The 22870-nt window shown below is 38.9% G+C and overlaps 1 protein-coding gene across 1 annotated transcript in view; it reads right to left on the reverse strand.

Moving 5' to 3' along the window:
• Positions 1-22870, reverse strand: part of CERS3 (ceramide synthase 3) — a 120162-nt gene that overhangs the window by 47568 nt on the left and 49724 nt on the right. Inside the window, exons 8-10 of the mRNA XM_015143175.3 lie at positions 19132-19224; positions 15993-16121; positions 12448-12554 (exon numbers count right to left, since the gene is read on the reverse strand). Coding sequence (XP_014998661.1) covers positions 12448-12554; positions 15993-16121; positions 19132-19224 — 329 coding nt within the window. The remainder of the gene's footprint in view (positions 1-12447; positions 12555-15992; positions 16122-19131; positions 19225-22870) is intronic.

Here is a 22870-nt window from a genome sequence, read left to right on the forward strand (position 1 = left end):
CTCTTCCAGTATTTTCCTAAACAATTTGTTTTTTTTATTAACATGCAGTAAAATTTACTGTTTTTTGGTGTATCGTTCTATGAATTTAATGTCTATAGGTTTGTTTAACCACCACTACAATTAGGATACAGAACAGCCTATCTTGCCAAAAAATTCCGTGATGCTATCCCTTTATTGCCACACCCTCCTCCACACTTAAACTTGGCAAACACTTTGCTCTGTATCCTTTGGTCTGTCTGCCAAAGACATAAATGGAATCATACGTTGTGTGAGCTTTTAAGGCCACCTTCTTTCATACAACATAATGCTTTTAAGATTCATTCAGTTGTCATGGTTATCAATAGCATGTTCCTTCTTATTACTGAGTGGCACTCCACTTTATGGCTGCACCACAGTTTGTTTTTTTACCCACTGAAGAATATTTGGGTTGTTTCCAGCTTTTGACATTTATGAATAGAACTGCTATAAATATCCATGTAGATATTTATTTGTGAAAAGAAGTTTTGATTTTTCAAGCATAAATATATAGAGGTAGAATTGTGTGCCATCTGGTAAATATATGCTTAACTTTATAAAAAACTGAAAAACGATTTTGCAAAGTGGTTGCTTTACATGCTCACCAGCAAAGCATGAGAATGTAGGTTGTTCTTCACCTTTGTTTGTACTTCACATTGTTCTGTATTTTTGCCACTGCAGTAAACATAGCATTTGTGAGATTTTATGTTCAACTACATTTAGCTTTAAATCAAAGACATTTTATGCTATTTAGACAACTTGATGTATATAGTCTTTCATAAACTGAAATTATTTCTGTGAAACTATATATTTCTAAATGCGAGATTACTGTTTTAAGGTGTACGTTAAAGTTAGAAAAATTCAAGATGTATATTAAAAGGTACTAAAATGTTGTCAAATTATTTTCCAAAATTGTAACTATTTATAAAGCCACCATCAATTTATGAAAGAAGAGTTTCACTGAACTCAGAACTGGTATGAAATAGTTTCAAAATTTGTTAATTTAAAAGATAAAATACTTTCAGTTTAGTTTACACTATTTGCAAGGCCTTAACATTTCCCCTGTGTCTGCTTAGTAGCTCTATTTCTTCTTTTGTAAGTTATCAGTTCAAGTTCTTTGTTTGAAAAACAGGGGCCAGGTGTAGTGGCTCATGCCTGTAATCCCAGCACTTTGGGAGGCCGAGGCGGGTGGATCACCTGAGGTCAGGAGTTCAAGACCAGCCTGACTAACATGGTGAAACACCATATCTACTAAAAAATATACAAAAATTAACCAGATGTGGTGGCAGGTATCTGTAATCCCAGCTTCTCAGGATGCTGAGGCAAGAGAATTGTTTGAACCTGGGAGGCAGAGCATGTGGTGAGCCGACATTGTGCCACTGTACTCTAGCCTGGGCAACAGAGCAAGACCCCATCTCAAAAAAAAATGTAATAACTTGATTGGTTTTAAAAACTTAGCAATTACAGAAAAATATACAGAGGTTAAGGAAGGAAAAATCACTTGAAGTCTCACAACTTACAGGTAACCCAGAATATTTTGCTAAACATGATTCAGGATATCTCTCTCAAAACTATATTCTTTTTTTTTTTTTTTGAGACGGAGTCTTGCTCTGTCGCCCAGGCTGGAGTGCAGTGATGCGATCTCCACTCACTGCAAGCTCCAACTCCCGGGTTCATGCCATTCTCTTGCCTCAGCCTCCTGTGTAGCTGGGACTACAGGCGCCCGCCACCACACCCAGCTAATTTTTGTATTTTTAGTAGAGACAGGGTTTCACCGTGTTAGCCAGGATGATCTCGATCTCCTGACCTCATGATCCGCCCAAAGTGCTGGGATTACAGGTGTGAGCCACCACGCCTGGCCAAAACTATATTCTTTAAGGTGCTTTTTTTTTTGCACCTCCTATCACCACATGATTTTATGTAATGAGGTGATCACTACCTATGTGTGATTGTTGTACCCTGCTTTTTTCATGCAATAACATGTTACAGAGAGCTTTCCACATCAATAAACAAAGCTATATATCAAGAGTTAGCAAACTTGTTTGTAAAGGAACAGATAATAAATATTTCAGGCCTCTGGACCATTTGGTCTGTGTTGCAACTACTCAATTCAGCCATTACGGTACAAAAGCAGCCATGACAGCTAACATTACATAAACTAATTCATGTATAGAAAGTACATACATTAGTGTATGTGGCTGTGTTCCAATAAAACTTTATCAACAAAACCAGGCAATAGGCTGAATTTGGCCTTTGAGTCATAGCCTACCGACCCCTACTGTGTATCACTATATATAATGGCTTCACAGAAATTCATTTAATAGATATATAATAACTTAACTAATCCCTTATTAATAGACATTTAAATTCTTCCCAAATGTTCATTATATCGAAAGAATGCTGTGAGAATTACTTGTAAAAACATTTATTTTTTTTTGAGACAGGGTCTCACTCTGTCTCCCAGGCAGGAGTGCAGAGGCATGATCACAGCTCACTATAGCCTCTACCTCCCAGGCTCAAGCAATCCTCCAACCTCAGCTGCCCGAGTAGCTGGGACTCCTGGTATACGGGCACAACACCTGGCCAATTTTTGTATTTTGTTTTTTGTAGAGACAGGGTTTCACCTTGTTGCCCAGGCTGATTTCAAACTTCTAGGCTTAAGGAAGTTAAGCCTTCCAAAGTTCTGGGATTATAGGCATGAACCACCATGTGTGGTCCTATAAAAACATTTTGATGTAATTGTTTGATTATCCACTTAGAATAGCTAAAATCCTGAATCAAAGGGTAGACTCATTTTACAATTTGGAATATAGTGTTACACTGCTTTCCAGAAAGACTACACCAATTCATATTCTTGCACCCAATATATAAGATTACCTGCTTCCTCAGATATTGACCAATATTGTATTTTATCAGTCTCCACCTAAATAACATATTTTTATTTAATGTGGAGTGATTATATATATTTATATATCTATTTATATCTTTTATTGGTTATTTTACTTGGCTACTTTTATTTATTCTTTATGAACTGCTTCTTTGTGGCATCTGTCCATTTTTCTATTGGAGCATTTTTTTTTTTCTGTTGATTCTTAAATGCTCTTTATATATTAAGGATATCAACACTATTTTTAAATTATGTTAGTTAGCTTTATACAGTCTAGTACTTTCTTTCAATACTGATTTTTTTTTGGCAAAGCAATTTAAAATTTTTAAAAATCAAATCTGTCAATTGCTTATTTTATACTTTGCATACATGTTATGCTTTAAAGGCCCTTTTTCAGCCCCATCAATATAAAACATATTTTCCCATATTTCCTTAAAATCCTGGCTTTACTACTTATATACCATGTCACTTATTTGTGCATTTCCTCATCTGTAAAATGCAAGCAGAGAGTACCTACCTTATTTATTCAATAAACTATTAAACTACTGAGCATCTACTAAAGTGAGACTTGACACTTGGTAGTAGCCAGGAATGTAGTAATGAATGAAAGGGACCAAAACGCCTAAACTAGTAGGACTTACCTTCTGGTATCCACATTTATTTATAAGCTTATTACAGGAAATGATACATGTAAAAACCTATTTGCCATTCTGGTTTGTTGGATCCTTGGGCAATTTTGTGCCTTATTCTGTACTCTCTCTGCCTAGAATGTACTTTCTCTTTTCAGTTGAACCCCTTTCCATCCATTAAAGCATGGGTCTCTCCGCAACAAAAGTTTCCATGTAATTCTGGTCACCCCTGAATTTATTCCTTTCCTCCTGGCTCTCCCCTCCTCACTAGCAGGCAAGCTTTCCAAAGGCAGTGGCCAGGACACCTTCACCTCTGGGTCCTTCCTTTGTCTGGCTCAGAGCCTTGCCCCTTACTAGGTCTCCTGTTGGGAATTTGTCACTGTTATTATTGACAAAGGGACCTACTCAAAAATACCTTCTTTACACAGTCTACTAGAGAATATGAATAATTAGCTAAATATACAATTGCCCATTGTGATCCATGCAAAGAAAGAAAGAAAAGGACAGGGCATATGGCAGGGTTCTACATGTACAAAGACTGTGAAGTGGGAAGCATGATGGAAAATTAGAGGAGCGGGGAGAGGTGTGGCAGTGAAGCGTGGTGTAAGATGAGGTGGGAAAGGTGAAGAAGCCATCTCAGGTAGGCCTTGCATGTCAAGGTGGAGGTGTGGCCTTCATTGTGAGAGCAACAGGAAGCTTGGCTCGTTTTAGAAAGAGGAATGACACATGTGGAACAGAATCATCAGAGCTGGGTTCAAGGCTCAATGCCACTAATTTCTTGGCCCAAAACTTGCATAAGTCACTGAGCCTTAGTTCCTTAGTCACTAGGTAGAACTAACTGCCCCTCCACCACCTCCTTTGACTAGAAGCTCCCAGGAGACACACAGCCAGCTTTACAAACTATATAGCCCTCAGAATGAAAGAAGCTGCCATTAAGATGCAAATGTCTTCTAAGAGAGCTGAGCCTCTGGGCAAAGAGGAGAGGCCAATGGAACTGGCGCTGGAGTCTTCAAGATTTCAATCAGGGCTCCCAGAATGTTACCAAGTTCCATAATCTCTCTGGGCTTCAGTTTCTTTTGGAAAATGAGAACACCACCTAGGTGGTTATGAGGATTAAATGAGTTGACAAATGGAAAGTGCCTATTACACAGTAAGTACTCAAAAATGATAGTTACAACTATTACTCTTACTACCACTATGGCCACTACTACTTTCAACAACCAGCCCTCTCCTACTGCAGAGAACTTACACCAATAACACAGTTAGAGCAACACGAGTGCTCCTGAACTGGCTGGATTTCCTGCCAAGGGGAGGAGGAGGAAGCCACTTTGGAGAGGATGAGCAGGCTCCGAGGAATGGGGACTCTGCTGCCTGAACATTCTCTGCAAGAGGACAGAGGGGACTAGAGGCCAAAGAAGTGGAACAGGAGTCTAAGGGGAGTAGCCATTGTGGCACGGGTAACAACCAGCTATGATGCCACAGTTAAAATTTCAAGACCTCAATAAAGGATGGTCTAGTCTCTCAAGTTTCCTCTCCTTCTATGCTAAAAGAAGACTAGGAAAAAGAAAAAAAAATTCCATCTGCCCTTCCCAGCTCTCTTCCTAACACACGTGCATACATGTGTGCAGGCACATGCATAGAGCACACAACACTTGCACATTATCGGTAGTCACCACCTTACAGCAACTGAATGGAATTTTCCTTTTCATAAAGAATGCCAAAACACTGCTGTATTCCTAAATTCTTAGAATTTGTCCCTGTCCACTGGATTTAATCTTTCCAAATGGATAAGCTACTACCATGCCCTTGGATTGCAAAGCTCAGCTTTTTCTGTTTTCAGTTTTGTTTCCAATCTTAGTTCTTCCAATCACTGGACTTGGCATGGTTTGGATAAATTGCAGTGTTGGTATAAATATTAGCTGGTTTTGCTGGACTAGCTAAGGCAACCACCAAAAAGTTGTATTTGTCTAATGAAAACTGCAAGGGAAGGGTCTTATTTTCTTGCTAATTGTGGGTTTGAGCATTAAGCCCTTTTAGGATAGCAAATACTTGTTCTACAGGTGAACAATTGTCTACCTCAGTGATCTCTTAAGTTTCTAAATGGGTAGTTGAAGAAAACTTAATAAATATTTAGTGAAGGCAAATGATATACTCTTAATCATCTAGTTTCAAATTTAATTTGAAGCCTATCTGTTCTGTGTTTCAAATATCCTGTTTCTAGTCTTGATTCTTCCATAACTAGCTGTGTGATCCTGGAAGTACCTTAACTCTTCATCTGAAAAATAAACAGGTTTCTAAATGTTTCAACAATGTCAGTGACATGAAAGACAAAGAAGAGGTAAGGAACTGTTCCAGATGAATGACAGCTAAACGCAATACGTGATCTGGAGCTGGATCTTCACACAGTGAGGGGGAAAGCAATAAAAGACATGATGGATTGATTGACCAAATTGGAACATGGAAGGTAGATTGCTACATTTCCTGCAATTGATAACTGTATTGTGATTATGTAAGAAAATGTCCTTCTTCTTAGGAAATACACACTGAAGTATTTAGGGCGCAAGGAATTATTCAGTTGATGTTTACAACTTGCAAATGGTTCAGAAACAAATATGTATATTCATACATATGTGTGGTGGGGAAGTAGAGAGAGAAAGAATGACAAAGTAAATGGGGCAAAATGCTAACTGGTAAAGAGTATATCTAGGGTTTCTCTGTAATATACTAGAAATTTCTTTGTAAGCTTAAAATTATTTCTAAAATTGGGAGGCTGAGGCAGGCAGACCACAAGGTCAAGAGATCGAGACCATCCTGGCCAACATGGTGAAACCCCGTTTCTACTAAAAATACAAAAATTAGCTGGGTGTGGTGGCATGTGCCTGTAATCCCAGCAACTCAGGAGGCTGAGGCAGGAGAATCGCTTGAACCCGGGAGGCAGAGGTTGCAGTGAGCTGAGATCACACCACTGTACTCAGCCTGGCAACAGAGCAAGACTCTGTTTTGGAAAAAAAAAAAAAAAATTCTAAATACGTGAATACGTGAATAAAAGGATTGGACTAGATTATAAACAAGGTTCCTTAATCTAGGATTCTATGGTTTGAAGAGGGGTGTAGCTGTTCTTCATGAACTTAAAAATAGCATAAAGAAGGCACCAAGCACATGGGCAGGATGGGAGAGCTCTTCTGAGGGCCCCTGTGGAGCGAGACAGTGAACATATGTGGTAAAAACACGTAGTCTCCTTCATCAGGTGTGTAACTGGAAAGTCTAGTTCTGAGATACATATCTGCAGTGGTGGCTCAAGGGAGTGGCCCAGCTTCAACAGAGTCTTTCTTGCCTTGTACCTTCCTTTTCTTTGCTGGCTGCGCAAATAGCATTAAGCTGGCACCACCATCATAACCCATGCTCTGCCCACTGCTTCTCATTTAGGATCAAGGTTTCAGGCCTTCAGAGGAAAAGAAGGGTCCATCATTCCCTCATCCTGGGTCCCCACTGATGAACATTAGCTAAGAGCACTGTTGGGTGCTTTCAGCTTTGTCTTTCTCTATTTTTTAAAACTCTCCTTTCTCTCTTAACCATTCCAAGTATTTACATGGTCTCATTGTCGATAATATTCCCTTTCACATGTGGACTTCCCAGGGTACCATTTTTCTACACTTCTAATAGCTGGATCATCAAACGCTGAAATCTGAAGTCCAATGAACCAGTGGTGAGAGAGAAACCTTACAAGCATACGTATCCTTGCAAGTAAGGGAGCTAAGTATTTGAGTATTATTTGCAGTTGAAAATGTTTTGTGTTTTTCTTTTTGAGACATCTGAGAAACACAGGTCAATGTGAATAGTCTTCAAACATGTGAATCAGGGGTAGCCACACAGATCTCTGTACTGCCATGATGCACTCCTGAAAGGCACAAGCTGTGTCTCACTCCCCTTGTACTGTTTAAAACACCCAGCTGTGATGAGTTCAAGAAATGAAGCAACAAGCCACCCTGCCCCCTGCACATTCAGCTGTGACAGACACTGACCTTGCAGGTTGCAAAACCAGCAAAGCAGAGCATGCACGCCTTCCCTTCAGGCAGACCTACCTGGGTGGAACCACCATCTGCTCTTGTTATTTGTGGAGGAAAACTGTTAGTAGTCAGAGGAAGAGGTTTGCCTGGCCTTAGAAAGGTCTTTCTAGCCTAATAACTCTCTGTGGGTATTTGGATAATGTTCAAGAAGATAGATACATCCAATAATTCCAAACTAGAGAAATAATTTTTAAAAACAATAGTTGGGAATACAGTGTGAAAAACATATGCCTGTGATTTAAATGATTTTGAACAGAAATGCAAACAAATGGAGTTACCAGACAATTAAATTAAAACTATCTGACCAGTGTGCTTTTGAATTTCTGCCTAATGTTAATGAAACAATGCTTAGAAAACCAAAATAACTCTTGCAGATGCTGACTGAGAATGGGATAAGATCCTCAGAAATAGAAGGGCACAGTGGCTGGACATGAAAGGGAGACTCACCAGGAGAATATGCAAATGTGCTTGAGGCTAGGGAAAATCAGAGAAAAGTCAAAGAAAGGGCCAAGGGAAATGTACACACTCCAGATCTTCTTCTCAAGGCTTCTAGACAAATCTCAGATGAGCACAACCCCAGTTAGCTTTTGCCCCGCCCTACCGTGTATATCACCACAGGATGTGCAACAAAAGCAGCTGGAAAGAAGAACAGAGCAACTAGATTGCAAACTGCCTCCCAGAGTGCCTCTAAAATGTCTGCATGGTGAAACAGGTTAGCTAAGCCACCCTCCAGTGATAACTATGATCTGCACATTGCTTGGTCCATAGTAAAATCCCAATACATTAGGATAGAATAAAGCATCCTCGAAAAATGAATCTACAGAGTTATAAGTTTTAGACAGAGGGAAAGAGCCAAGCTAACAACAAGGTACTAAATTTTTCCCTTTGACTCCATGAAGATGATTGTGCTGGTGGCAAGTTCATGCTGGTGGGAAGACCATTTAAACTAGAGCAGTACACTGTACCTGAAAGAAGCTCCCTCTCTGATTGACATGCTTCCTTCAGAGACCATTGAAAATCGATCTGCCAAACTTCTAATGGCTTGGTGAGGTTCTTCTCAACTTTCCAAACAATGAGAATCAGTCAACATCCATACAGAAATATTTTTACCAGGAAACAGTTTTTGTCGTTGTTTTGTTTTTTACCTTTTTTTCTTTTCTTTTTTTTTTTTTGAGATGGAGTTTCACTCTTGTCACCCAGGCTGGAACACAATAGCACAATCTCGGCTCACTGCAACCTCCACCTCCCAGGTTCAAGTGATTCTCCTGTCTCAGCCTCCCGAGTAGCTGGAATTACTGGCACCTGCCACCACACCCGGCTAATTTTTGTATTTTTAGTAGAGATGGGGTTTCACCATGTTGACCAGGCTGGTCTTGAACTCTTGACCTCAGGTGATCCTCCTGCCTTGGCCTCCCAAAGTGCTGGGATTACAGGCTTGAGCTACCATGCCTGGCCTGTTTCGTTTTGTTTTACAGTCAAGTCTGTTCATATTGGTTTATTTGCAACCCACCTCCTTGAAGACAGCAAATAGGAGTACTGGCTGCCCTCCCCAATGGGCAAGTGAATTCAGTATAAAGATCAAGAAAATGCCAAATACATGTAACTTAATTTTCCTTGAAAACCAGAAATGCTGGCATGAGAATGAGTTTTTAAATCTAGGGTTTTTAAAAACAACAGTGTGTGGGAAAATAGCGCACTACCCCGACAATCAATGAGCACCACTGTGTTGCTCAATTGTTTATGGGTAAGTAAGCTTGCTTGTTTATTTTGAGACATCATGGGATAGTGTGAGGTGAATGTTCTCCATTGCTAAATCAAAAGCCAACCATGGCAGCAATGTTGCAGAAGCTTCTCAGAGGGTTCGCTGGACCGAGAGCTTCTATGGTGTGTGCTTTTAAAATATATCTGCAAATTCTTCGAAACTGCTCCCATCAAGAAATGTAGTCTAGTTTTCCTTCCCTTGAATATGAGTCAGATTTAATGACCTGGTTCCAATGAGAAATACAAGGTTGGAAATGACATGATGTGACTACTGAGTCTGTTTATGAAAAAAGATGCAGCATCTCTCTAGCACTCTCTTGAAATGCTCACCCTTGAAATGCAGGTGCCATGTGATGAGAAGGCCAAGGAGTAGTGGGTGTTCCAGCTGACAGCCCTAGCTGAAGTCTCAGCCAGCAAGCACAAGCAACTTCAGTCAGGTGATCTTTCTCTCTCTCTCTTTCTTTTCTTTCTTTCTTTCTTTCTTTCTTTCTTTCTTTCTTTCTTTCTTTCTTTCTTTCTTTCTTTCTTTCTTTCTTTCTTTCTTTCTTTCTTTCCTTTCTTTCTCTTCTCTTCTCTTCTCTTCTCTTCTCCTTCCTTCCTTCCTTCCTTCCCTCTTTCTCTTTTTTTCTTTTCTTTTTTTTTTGAGACAGAGTCTTGCTCTGTTGCCCAGGCTGGAGTGCAGTGGCACAATCTCAGCTCACTGCAACCTCCATCTCCCAGGTTCAAGCAATTTTCCTGCCTCAGGCTCCTGAGTGGCTGGGATTACAGGCATGTGCACACCACACCCAGATAATTTTTTTGTATTTTTAGTAGAGACAGGGTTTCACCATGTTGGGCAGGCTGTTCTCGAACTCCTGACCTCAGGTGATCCACCCACCACAGGTGATCCACCCACCTCGGCCTCCCAAAGTACTGGGATACAGGCGTGAGACACCACACCTAGCCTGATTTTCTATATATGACTTCAACCATGTGTTGAGGACTCTAGACATTATGTGACTGCTCAGCCACCATATACCTGTTACCACACAAGAGACCCTAAGTGAAGATCATCTAACCAAGGCCAATCAACTCCTAGAACCATGAGAAATAATAATAATCTATAAGTTGTTGCCTTAAGACAGAGGTCTGCAAACTATGGCCTGTGGGTAAAATCTGGCCTGCAACCTGGGTGTATGTTATCGTACAGCCCATGAGCTAAATAAGTATGGCTTGGTACATTTTTAAAGGATTATAAAACAAAACAAAATGAAGAAAAACCTGCAAAAAAGATCATATGTGGCCCTCAAAGCCTAAAATATATATTCTCTGGCCTTTTAAAGAAAAAATTTGCCCATTGCTATCTTAAACCACTAGACTTTCAGAGGCTTTGTTATACAGCAACAGGCAATTGGAACATGTAGTGCCTTTGGGACACAAGGAGAAGAACTGAGGGGCAAATGCTGAATTGACAGTGTCATGAAAGTCACACTGAAAAGTTATGCCCAACTGTCATCTGCAAGTTAATGTTATTCTATCAATAATTGCTATCATACTCTCTCTCTCTCCATATATATATATATTTCTAAATATATATATATTTATATTTAGAAATATATATATTTAGAAATATATATATATATATTTACAGACAGGGTTCCCCCAGGTTGATCTCAAACTCCCGGGCTTAAGTGATCTCCCCCACATCAGGCTCCTGAGTAGCTGGGACTATAGGCATGCACCACCATGCCCAGCCGTTACTAAAATTTCACAAACATACTTGCTCAGTCAAAGTAAAAGTGATGGTAGTGATTCATCAACCAAGGAAAATATCTGAGACATTTATCTTAGATTTGATTCCAGTTTAACTTCAAATTCTGAGATATTCATTAATAAGTTTAATTATAGCAGGTAGCATTTACTGATTCTTTACTGAGCACCAGACATTGTTCTAAACTATATAAACTAGGTAAGCTTCATGCCAACCCTTATTTCCATTTTACATATGAGAAAACTGAGGCACAGAGAGGTGGTCTAACCTGTTCAAGATCACAAAGGTCGTAAGTGTGGAGTCAGGATTTAAATCCAGGATGGACTCTTGTATGTAGCAACTTAACCACTACACTCTGTTGCTTCTCTCCAGAAAATGCCTAATACACATGGGTCTAAAGAATGCAGCTGGCTTCCAGGGGACGGCATTGACCTCTCTGGCTGGATTTCCCTGGGTGCTAGCCAAGAGTGCTGTCTATGTACTTAAGAATGAGGCCTGGAACTTGAGTCTCCATCCATTTCCCCTGGATCTAGGCTCTTCAATAGCACTAAGTCTTCTGTTTGGAGAATCCCAAGTTCCCAGACTAGCCCCAAATTATGGTCGGTTAAAAGCTGTTCCTTCCAAGCCGTCTAAGTCTTCCTCGCATGTTACTCTGGTTTCTGTCAATCAACACATGGAATATTATGTTTCCCAAGGAAATGATTGTCACGGGAGATGCGATATATGCTTTTCATTGCCAGTCTGTGGCTAAACAAAATCAACAGACTGATCGAGAGCCAATCATATTGAAAGGATACTCAAACCATTATTAGAATCAGTGGTCACGGAGAACGAAATAAACAAGTATCAGTTTTCCTTATCTGGGAAGTGGAAGTGATAATACCCATCCTTATGAGTTATTGTGTAGACTAGAGCTAAGATATGGAAAGGACCTAATCCAGTGTCTGGCATTCAAGTAATGGCTGTAATTATTGTAACACAGAACATGCCTCTCTTTTAGAGAACTGGTAATTGGACAGTGACTTTTCATTGAGTGACTGGAAAAGCTGTTAATCACAAAGAAAGGTCTACATTCACAAAACAAGACAGAGTAAGAGCTGCTGCTTGCCCATCGGGTCACACATTTTCCATCTCCCATTACAATAAGCCTTTTCCACACTGTAAAGTGTTGTTTTAATTATTTATAAAAATGACTCCATCACATTCTTTTCTCCAACTATGCTTGACACAAATAACTGGAGACCCATGTATGGAAAGGGCAACGCCCTGATGGTAATCATGTGCTGAGGCCACCGCTGCACACTGACCAAAGGCAGGGCACATCACCAGTCTACTCACCAGAAAGGAAAAATAATAAGACGACTGATGAAAAATATGGCGGAGAAGATGAAAAACAGGGTGTTACAGGTCTGTGTCCATCCAGCATAAGAAAACATCTTAGCAGACTGTGAACAAAGAAAGAAACTGCAGATAAAGTGACAGTAGCATACCTTTTTAAAGTTAAATTTATAAATGAAACGATATGAGGTCTGGGATTTGTTTCAAAACAATCTGGGTGGAAAGTAGGGGGTACAGGTGGGGCAATAGATTAAACAAGACTGGCCATATTGATAACTGGTAAAGCTGATGGGTCCATTATATGATTCCCTTTATCTTGTCATATGTTTGACATTTTCCATAATACAATTTTTTAAAAAATATATTAAAATACCTGTAATACTACTCGTGTCTTTCAAAAACACTTTAAGTTGGCATAATCAATTTTAGCATGCACTTCATGTGGGCATTTATTTAGTATCTCCATGTAACTGGGAGGAGAGCTAGACTGAAGAAAGGCTGGGACAGGTGGGAAATCCGGGGCTGGGCTGGGAATGCTGCAATCAAGGAGGCTACTGCAAGGCAGATGAGGGAAGAGGCAAAGTTGGGAGGCAGCTCTCAGGGCCCTGAACTCGTTGAAATAAAGTTTCGAGCATTTGATCTTTCCTAATTCTTTCATGCTAGTCTATACTGCTCATATTATCTGTGTTGAATAGAAAGAGCTGCAGAAAGGGTTGGTGAGTGTGGTAGAAGACAGTTTATTGATAAGCGCTCCCTAGTGCATTATCCAGCAGTGTCCAAGGCTGAAGATGGAAGTTTCTGGTGGGAATAGGGAGTGGGAGTCCGGAAGCAGGAGGTGGGAGGAGTTGCTGGGGCACAGATCATTCTTCTAGGGAACGTGGCTTAGCCTTGGGCAGTTTCAGAACCAACTTCACCCCAGAGGCTCAAGGTCCTTCCAGAGCAAGAGAGGAAACACATTTATATTCCAGGAAGGGTTCACATGGCATCTTTCATATTTTGCCAAACTACCAAGGGGTGAGAATATGCCCTGACTGTGGGGTTGGCAGAGGGCCCCCAGGGAACAGCTTCAGTTGCTGACATAGAGAGGCTGGTGTGGCTGGTGGGTGGGAGATGGGTGTGGGAAGAAAGGTCCAAATTCAGAGTGCCTGTAACAGAGTGGGAAGCTGGTGGAAGGGTCAGAGGCTTAACTGGATGGGAAGTGAGGGATGTGCACAGGCATGGGAAAGGATCCCTGTGAGTCCATTTGTGAGGGCAAAGTAGCACACTTTTGGGCAAAACACACACAGAACATATTCTGGATTGTGTAATGATGAAATGATAGATAGCAGCCCCTTTGCTTGCTAAGTATCAATCAGGATATTAGGTCCTGGATCCAAACTTGACCATGTGGAAACGTAGAGGATCAGGAAGATGCATGAAGGAGGCAAAAAAGGTCACTTACGAGTGAGAATGCTAGATGTGAAGGCTGTTTTTCCTCCAAAAGAAAGAGTTAAGAAATGACCCCAGTGTCTTGAGAAATATGAAAGATGAATAGGCACCATCTCAAGGAAGCCGGGGCAAAAGTTCTGCTGTGTCTGGGTTCAGTTAGAACTCGATTGAGAAAACAAACCCTAAAACACACTATTCGAGTAAGCCGTGGGCTGTGCACCCTGGGAGAACATCACAAATAGGCCCCTGCCACCACTTAATATTGTGTCTACCACCAGCTGATGAGAGGTACCAGCCTTGCTCATTGAACCTCATGTCAGATCATGACTTGTGAATGAATCGAGAGTGATTCGCAATCATTAGCAACATGAAGCTATTCTTAAAGTTTGCCCATGAGGGAACCTCTAAGATTGGACAGTTCATTTTTCTTTCTCTTTTTCTTTTTTTTTTTAACCTAAGGACCTCAGAACGTTTTCAGATAATAATGAGCTAAACTTCATCACATACCCCAAGGAACAGATAAGACTTCTCATGTTACAGCTGGGGCTAGAAAACAAAACAATAAGTGATTTGTCCAAGTCACTTAGGGAATCATGTCACATCAATGAAAGGGTGGTGAGGGTGGCAGGGCAACCCCATGTTTATTCCTAGGGTGAACGTCTAACTCCCTTTAATAACACAATGAAGCTGTTTTTACACTGGACACACACCAAAGGCAATTGAATATGAGGGTTTAGAAGCAACAGAGTAGTAAAAAATTCTTAAGTCAGGGCCAATGTGGTCTTAATTTTCTGTCAGGATTACCGAGATACGATCAGAGAAGGAGGTAATTACATCAGCAAGGGCTGCCTCCAGAGAGCACCATGGAGAAAAAATAGTATAGTCCTTCTCCTGCTAAGCCATTTGTTGCCCTAAAGCACATATAATAATCTTGACTTTTAGAATGGGATTTACATGTCTAATTATGATTACATACAGGGTAGAAAAAAATTCTGTACACAGGGGATATTTTAACAGTGGCCAGTTGCTTTGAAATGGCTGCAAATGACTTCTGGTGACTTCTACAACAGGGTGTGGTAAATTACATCCAGTCCATGGGCTAAAGCCGATCAGCTCTTAAGAATGGTTTTCACATTTTTAAAAAGGTATTAAAAAAGCAAAAAACAAAGAAGAATATGTAACAGAGATCATATGCGGCCCACAAAACTAAATTTACTATCTGGCCCTTTGCCAAGAAGTTTGCTAAACCCCAACCTAGAAGAATAAGATTCTACTAAATTTAATTTCTTCCATATCAACCTATATTCAATTGTTAGCCCTTCAAGAAGTAACCCCAAATGTGAAATGGTTAGCATCATTTCCCATGGATTCATTATAAATGAGTACATTTAAATAAATAACTCAGCAGTTCTGGGAACTCTTGCTCTAAATACAGCAGGAGATCTGGCAGAGAAGGGGACCATTCCATCACTGACTGGGGTCAACAGGAATCAAAACAGAACAGAAACAGGTCCGGAAAACAATCCCAATGTGACTTTGTTTCTTCTATTTTGTGTGGGGTGAGATTAGGAAGGCTCTTGTTTTAATGTTGGCTACTTCAGAAAACATCCTAAGCCCTCTTCCTCCCTTAGAAAATGCGGGCCTTAAAAAAAAATCATCTTACACTCCTTAAAGCAAGGGATTGGGCTGGGGGAGGGGAGAGGAGGGCAGCGTGAACATTCAATGGGTATTCAAGCATTGCCCTAAGTGAATAGATGGTGCCACCCAAATCTGGGAATCCTCAATGTCATAAATCCAAGTTTTCCTTTTAGAAGATTAGAGTTCATTCCTTCTTCAAATATCCCATCTTACTCCCTGAGTGAGCATGTGCATGCAACTTTCAGGAGTGGAATCACACACATTAACATCTCTCTAGTACCATGGAGAAGGATTGAAAGTTAAAACTAAGAGGTTTCATTTCTGTAATCTTGGAGGATCTGGGAATCTAGAGATATTCTCAGACTTTGGGTGTTTTCCGGACAGAGAGCCCTGCTAAATCGCTCACAATTACTTCTGTGAGCAGTTACAGAAACCCAGGATGTGGTATTGTCATTAGGTTTTTAATGGCAAACACTTACCTCCAGCCAAATGTCAGCCACATCATGTACAATCATCACGAGGGTCCCACTGCGAATATAATTAGCACACCAAGAGAAGCTCATCAGACTAATAGCAGCCAGGTGGTGGATGATATGAGCTAGAAAATCCTATAAGGTGAGGGAAAATGGAAACCATTAAGCAAATGCATTTATTTCCCAATCACTGGAAGAGATAATAATAATAATAATAATAATAATGAGATCAATAACTTACATCTGCACGTTTTGAAATTTATAAAATGCTTTTACTTTATTCTTAAACATAATCCTTGTGAGAGAGCTAAGACAAGTATTATTCTTGTTGATGGAAGTCAGTTAACTTTGAGATACCATCCCACACTGGATATATGTATACACACACACTGCCCCCCAACACACAATAAATGCATATACACACAAGCATATTCCTGTGTACACCTAGTTATTGTTTATCCCCTGCCTATTCCCCAAAAAGAAAAAAAGATTGATATAATAAATCTATTGAAATAAGACAATCTAGCTTAAGGAAAGCTACTGTCACTAAGTATAATAAAGACTTAAAGGTTTTCTGCAAAGAAAATATACAAATGGCCAATTCACACGTGAAAGCATGCTCAGTCATTAGTCATCAGGAGAATACAAACCAAAACCACAATGAGATATACTTCACACCCACTAGGATGGCTATAATAAAAAAGATGAACAATAACAAGTGTTGTCAAGGATGTGGAGAAACTGGAACTCTAATACAGTGCCGGTAGGAATGCAAAATGATGTAGCTGCTTTGTTAAACAGACTGACAGTTTCTCAAAAGATTAGACATGGAATTACCATATGGCCCAGCAATTCCAGTCTTAGGTGGAATGAAAACTTGTGTATGAATATCCACAGCATTACTCATAATAGCCAAATGGAGGAAACAACCCAAATGTCCATCAACTGATAAGAAGATGAATAAAATGCATCCATCTGTACAATGGACTACTACTTAGCAATAAAAAGTAATGAGGTACTGATACATGCCATAACATGGATGAACCTGGAAAACATTACACTAAGTGAAACAAGGCAAACACAAAAGACAAGGTATTATATAATTCCATTTATATAAAATATCCAGAAGAAGCACATCTATAGAGACAAAGGAGATTTGTGGTTGCTAGGGGCTGGGGAGGTTGAGAGAAATGGGGAGTGACTGCTAAATGGTATAGGGTTTCTTCTTGGGATGATGCAAATGTTCTAAAATTGACTGTGATGATGATTGCACAACTCTGAATATATTTTAAAAACCACTGAACGTATACTTTAAATGGTTTAATTGTGTTATATGTGGATATCTCAATAAAGATGTTTAAAAAACTTAAAGATTTCAGCTTCCTCTTAGCCAAAGTAAATACAATACCAATAATAGCTGAATTTATTGAGCACTTGCTGTATAGCAGCGAGTGTCTTTTTTTTTTTTTTTTTTTTTTTGAGATGAAGTCTCGTTCTGTCACCAGACTGGAGTGCAGTGGTGTGATCTTGGCTCACTGCAACCTCCACCTCTCAGGTTCAAGCGATTCTCCTGCCTCAGCCTCCCGAGTAGCTGGACTACAGGCATGTGCCACCACACCCAGCTAATTTTTGTATTTTCAGAAGAGATAGGATTTCACCATGTTGGCCAGGATGGTCTCAATCTCTTGACCTCATGATCCACCTACCTCAGCCTCCCAAAGTGCTGGGATCACAGGAGTAAGCCTCTGCACCCAGCCTCAGGAAGTATTTTATACAGATTAAACTGTTTAATTCCTACAACAACCAGAGGAGATAGGAACTATTTTTAGCTCCATTTTATAGATGAGGAAATCAAGTTTAGAGAGTTTAACCAACTAACCCAGATGTTGGTGCGTGGTGAAGCCAGGAATTCAAACCCAGGAGACCTGACTCCAGGGCCTGTGCTTTAGCCACCTCCCAATAGCTTTATGTTTCTGAAGATACATCTTTATAAGACACATAACATATATTTATATTTAATTTTTAAGAAGGTGTTCAATGCACATGTAAATAATAAAAGGGAAGTCAACTACAGCAAAATCAAAGGTGGGTGAAATATGTGATCAACCTACCTGTATATAAAGACTTTCTAAAAAATGATTATTTTCAATTCTATCCCTTGAGAAAATGACTCAATCAATTAAATTTTGATGTATTCCTAGCCTAAAGTTAGTATAGTTAATCTACAGCTATTACTGAGTTATATGGAAATGGAGATTATTTCTATCAGACATTTTCACAGTACGTTCTTATACTTAGATTTCTCATGTCTTAAGACGTCTGGTTGACTGCAGTGTGTCCCTTATAATGTCCACCATCACTCAACACAAACATTTAATCAAGCTGAACTGGTTTATCCAATATTAAATGTCATTGTACTTATCATACAAATTCTGCTACAAACCAGCATTTTAATTACAGTGTAGTTTATGAAGTATATGCCAAGAGAATTTATCATTTGATCTGAATTGCTTACATATATGACAAAATCTTATGAGTGCATTCAGGATTTAACATGGTTTGCTGGATTAGTAATTAGGAATCTGTAACAACCAAACCACTCCTAAAATACCTCACTTTGTGACCTCGGAAGTGGCATTTAGCATGCCTGTCACTGAGTTTCCCTGCAAATAAAGCAAAGCTAATAATGCCTGAAGCAAGGTTTCCTCATAAATATATTTGATGAATTAAGGGGAAAATATTTTCAATGTCTTTGAAAACATCAAAAAGTTGTATATAAGGTGGTTTTGCAATCAACTAAAAGATGTGGTTGCAGAATTAATACTAGTAACATATTTCTTCTTTGCACTGATGGACATTAAATTCCCAAACCAAAAGAAACAGATGCATAAAGGAGATTTTTTTTCTTATTGAACAGAGCTGGAGCTTCAAAGTTAAAGTTTTTTATAATGTTTCACAACAAATGTTTACCAAGGCACCAAAGCAGGAGTATAATTAGCAATAGTCTATGTACTATAAAGCACACAAAAGCAATGAACTGGACCCAAATACACAGAAAAATACAACTTAAAGATTAGAATTTGGGGCAGGGAGATGGGAATTTTTGAAGAAACTGATAAAGAAGCTTTGTAAATAAGACACTTACCTTTCTCTTGACATCAAAGCCAAGTCTAAATAACAGAGACCAATAAAAACTCATTTCTAAAATGTAGTACCAGTACTGGGATAGCAGCAGGGGCTAAGAAAAAGAAGAGAATTAATTACTTTAAATGCCGTCATAGAAGCAACTCATTTTGATGCACTAGCACCTACTTTTATACCTATTTATATCCCACCAGATTCCATAAAATAACATAGATTTATATTTCAATTTATATTTCAACAAAGGAATTAAAGATAATATTTCAAGGCATTTTATTTCTAAAAGGGTAGATGAGTATTCCAAAACCAAGTTGAATGTTTTGTTTACAAAATTAAATACAACTGCCGCAGGTGTAAGTGCCTTCAGTTTATTCAGAGTTAAGTTTAAATTTTTTAAAAAATTAAAAATCTTTACTTAGGAACAATGGGAAATCTTTTCTGCTGGTCCCATAATTTACTTTGATTAATGTTTCTTGAATATTACTCAAAATCTGATGTCTTAATCTCTTTTCTGGTGACAGGCTGGTGGTTAGAATTAGCCCATTCTAAAATGGGACAGTAATAAAATATGCATAATTGTTTAAGAACTCTAAAAACATCTTCTGAATAAAATAGTAAACTTTTGATAGCTAGAATTTTCTTAACAATTTTATAATGGGAGTGGTGGTGTTTATTTCAGCTAAGTTGAGACATTATATGACTTGGTGTACCCAGTGAATGTTGCCTTCTGATATCTAAGCCCTTGTGCAGTCTCCTCCAACACTGACTATGGACTTGATCCCGGTCTTTGGCCAAGGAGACATAAGCAAATGTAATGCATGCAGAGACTTTATAAGTACCACATAAGAAAGCTGAGCCATCCTGCTGAAGGGGCCACAAAGAAGAGAATCAAGGTGCTGACTGCAACGCTATGAATGACGTCACCATAGACTCGAGCCATTCCCTAGCCAGCCTCCCAATTGTCTGAAAATGCATGAATGAACTCAGTTGAAACCACATGGAGTAGAAACACTGCCTAGCTGAGCCTAGCCTAAATTGACAACCAAATCAAGAGAAAATAAATGGTTGTTGTTTGAAGGCACTAAGTTTTGGGGATGGTTTGTTATGTACCAACAGATAACTGATACACCTGAGAAGATATGAATAAGTTGGAGACAGAAGATGATAGGCCTGGGGTTTGGTCTAGATAATTCTTAGGTCCCTTATTGTCTAATTTTATTTAATTCTTTAAAGCTGAGCCTAACATATAACTAATTTTTTTGGTCAACTCATCATCCCTGATAAGGCCATAAAAGAATGAGACAGAGTTTCTGCTTTCTTCTATGACAGGACTGTGTGAGACTAATCCTCCTATTAAGAACAAGTTAAAAATCTGAATAAAAGACAAGAAAGAATATCTGTTTGAAGACACCAGAGAGCAAGTAGGGCATCGAGAACCTGTGGAGTCAAGATCCTAAAGAGAAGAAAAATGCACTAGAGTGAACCCTTTATTTCAAGTGAACCCTATTTCTCAAGCAGCACTCTAGGCCCTAAGAATAAATTCAAAGAAGACCATCTTATACATATCATAAATTCTGCATATGCCAATTTATAAGCAGTATGGAGCCCAGAGACTAAGAAACAGCAGAAGTTAAGCAGTAGTGGCTATAATATCAGAGTACTAGGAAGCAAACTGGTGTTCAGGTTGACTAAGGAAAAGGAGTCATGGTAAGCACTGTTATCTTTTATTTGAAATCACTGAAGAGGAATATCCTAGAATATGGGTAAGTTGGGAATAGACTTGCCTTCACAAAGACTGAAGTCTACCTTGAATCAGCTCAATCAAGGATTAAAGGTGATCTGCCCCTATTCTAACACCTAACAGAAGTGAAAGTAGGTCCTCTGTAAAGGAATATAATATCATCCTGACCATCTATACTTTTTTTGTATACAATGCCTGTCATTTAATCAAAAGCTATCAAGTGTAAGGAGACAGGAGCAAGAGAGAAAACAGATCCACAGGTGGTCAAGAGATGAGACTTATCAGACTCTGACTTTAAAATAACTTCAAAAATTGCTTAAAAGAGAAAATTTCAGTAGAGAACTGTGATCCACTAAAAAATAAAATAAAAATTTGAGAACCAAAAAATACAATAACTGAAATTAAGAACTCAAAAGATGTGTTTAATAGTAGATTAGACATGGCTTAAGAAAAGCACCAGTGAACTGGACAATAGGAAAGTAGAAAATATCCAGAATAGTGAAGTGTCTGACGTTTTACCCCAGTTGCAAGCTAACAAGTTAGTTTGCCACAAGTTCCATGAATGCTGGTAGAAGGTAGTAGACACTTTGGTAGACAGCGGGTAGTTTATGACTCACAGTAATAGCAGTAGCCAGAGTATCAGTATTTGGGCCAATCCTTCCATCCCCAATCCCCATAAGGCTAAAGGTCAGATGATAACTGCACACATCGTGGATTGTGTTACAAGAGAGGAACCCTGAGCTAGAGAACCTGACCTTTTATAATAGACAATAACTTGCCTACTCTTTACTCCAGAGGGAGACATTATCTCTATCTCCTGTGGCTGTTTGCTATACAAACTTCCTTGAAAAGATCATCTAAAACAAAAAGCAGTCAGTGCTTGAATTCACAGGGCATGCAAGAGACTTGTGTAGAATTGTCTCTCAACAGACTGAAGCACAGAGAGGCAAGAGAACGGAGAATATTTTTTAAAGCAAAAGAGACATATGGGACCTAGTATAAAGGTCTAGCATATTAGCACATTTATAACTGGAATTTCAAATGAGTCTGGAGAGAGAATGGAAGAGAAGCAATGGCTAAGAATTTTCCAAAACTGACTGAAGACATCAAGTCACAGATTCAACATGTTCTACAGACATCAGGCAGGATAATTTCAAAGATAAGCACATTTATGTATATCACAATAAAACTGAAAGACAAGACAAAATATTAAAATTGACCAAAAAGAGAAAAAAGATACTATGTTCAGAGAAGCAAAACTAAAAGTGACAGCTGAATTCTTATAGAACTGATGAGATCTAGAAGACAATGAAATAAGATCATTAAAAGTGAAGGAAAATAACTGCTAATCCAGAATTCTATACCCAGCAAAAATATCCTTTTAAAAATCAAAGGCAATATAACATTTTTCTGACAAACAAAATCTAGCATACCCACCATTAAAAAAAAAATAGCAAAGGTACTCCTTCAGCCAGGAGGATAATAATCCCAGATGGAAACATGGAAATACAGGAAGCAAGGAATAGCACAAAAAAGGTAACTTGACAGATTTACAAAACAATAATAGCAATGACTTGTAAGGTTTTAAATATTTGAAGGAGGAGGGTATATGGTATATTCTAATTACTTTTCAGTAAGTGGAAAGAGGTAAGAACACCGATTTGCATCAGACTGTAATAAGTCAAGGACATATACAGTAATGTCTGAGATAATTACTAGAAGAACAAAAGCATGTGTAACTGAAAAGTCAATATAAGGGATGAAAAAGAACAGTATTTTTTTAATTACTTGACTGTCCCATAGAAAAGCAAGAAGGGAATACAAAAAAAAATGCATCAGATGGTACAAGTAAAAAATAAATAGTAAGACACTAGATTTAAACCCAAATATGTAATTACATTAACTGTAAACAAACTAAAGGAATGAGACAAATGAGGGTCAATAAGGATGAGGAAGCTCAAGTAGAAAAAGTGCCAGGGATGACATAGTAGCGAACAAAGAG

This window comes from Macaca mulatta, chromosome 7 (assembly GCF_049350105.2).
Source record: "Macaca mulatta isolate MMU2019108-1 chromosome 7, T2T-MMU8v2.0, whole genome shotgun sequence".
Classification (NCBI taxonomy): domain Eukaryota; kingdom Metazoa; phylum Chordata; class Mammalia; order Primates; family Cercopithecidae; genus Macaca; species Macaca mulatta.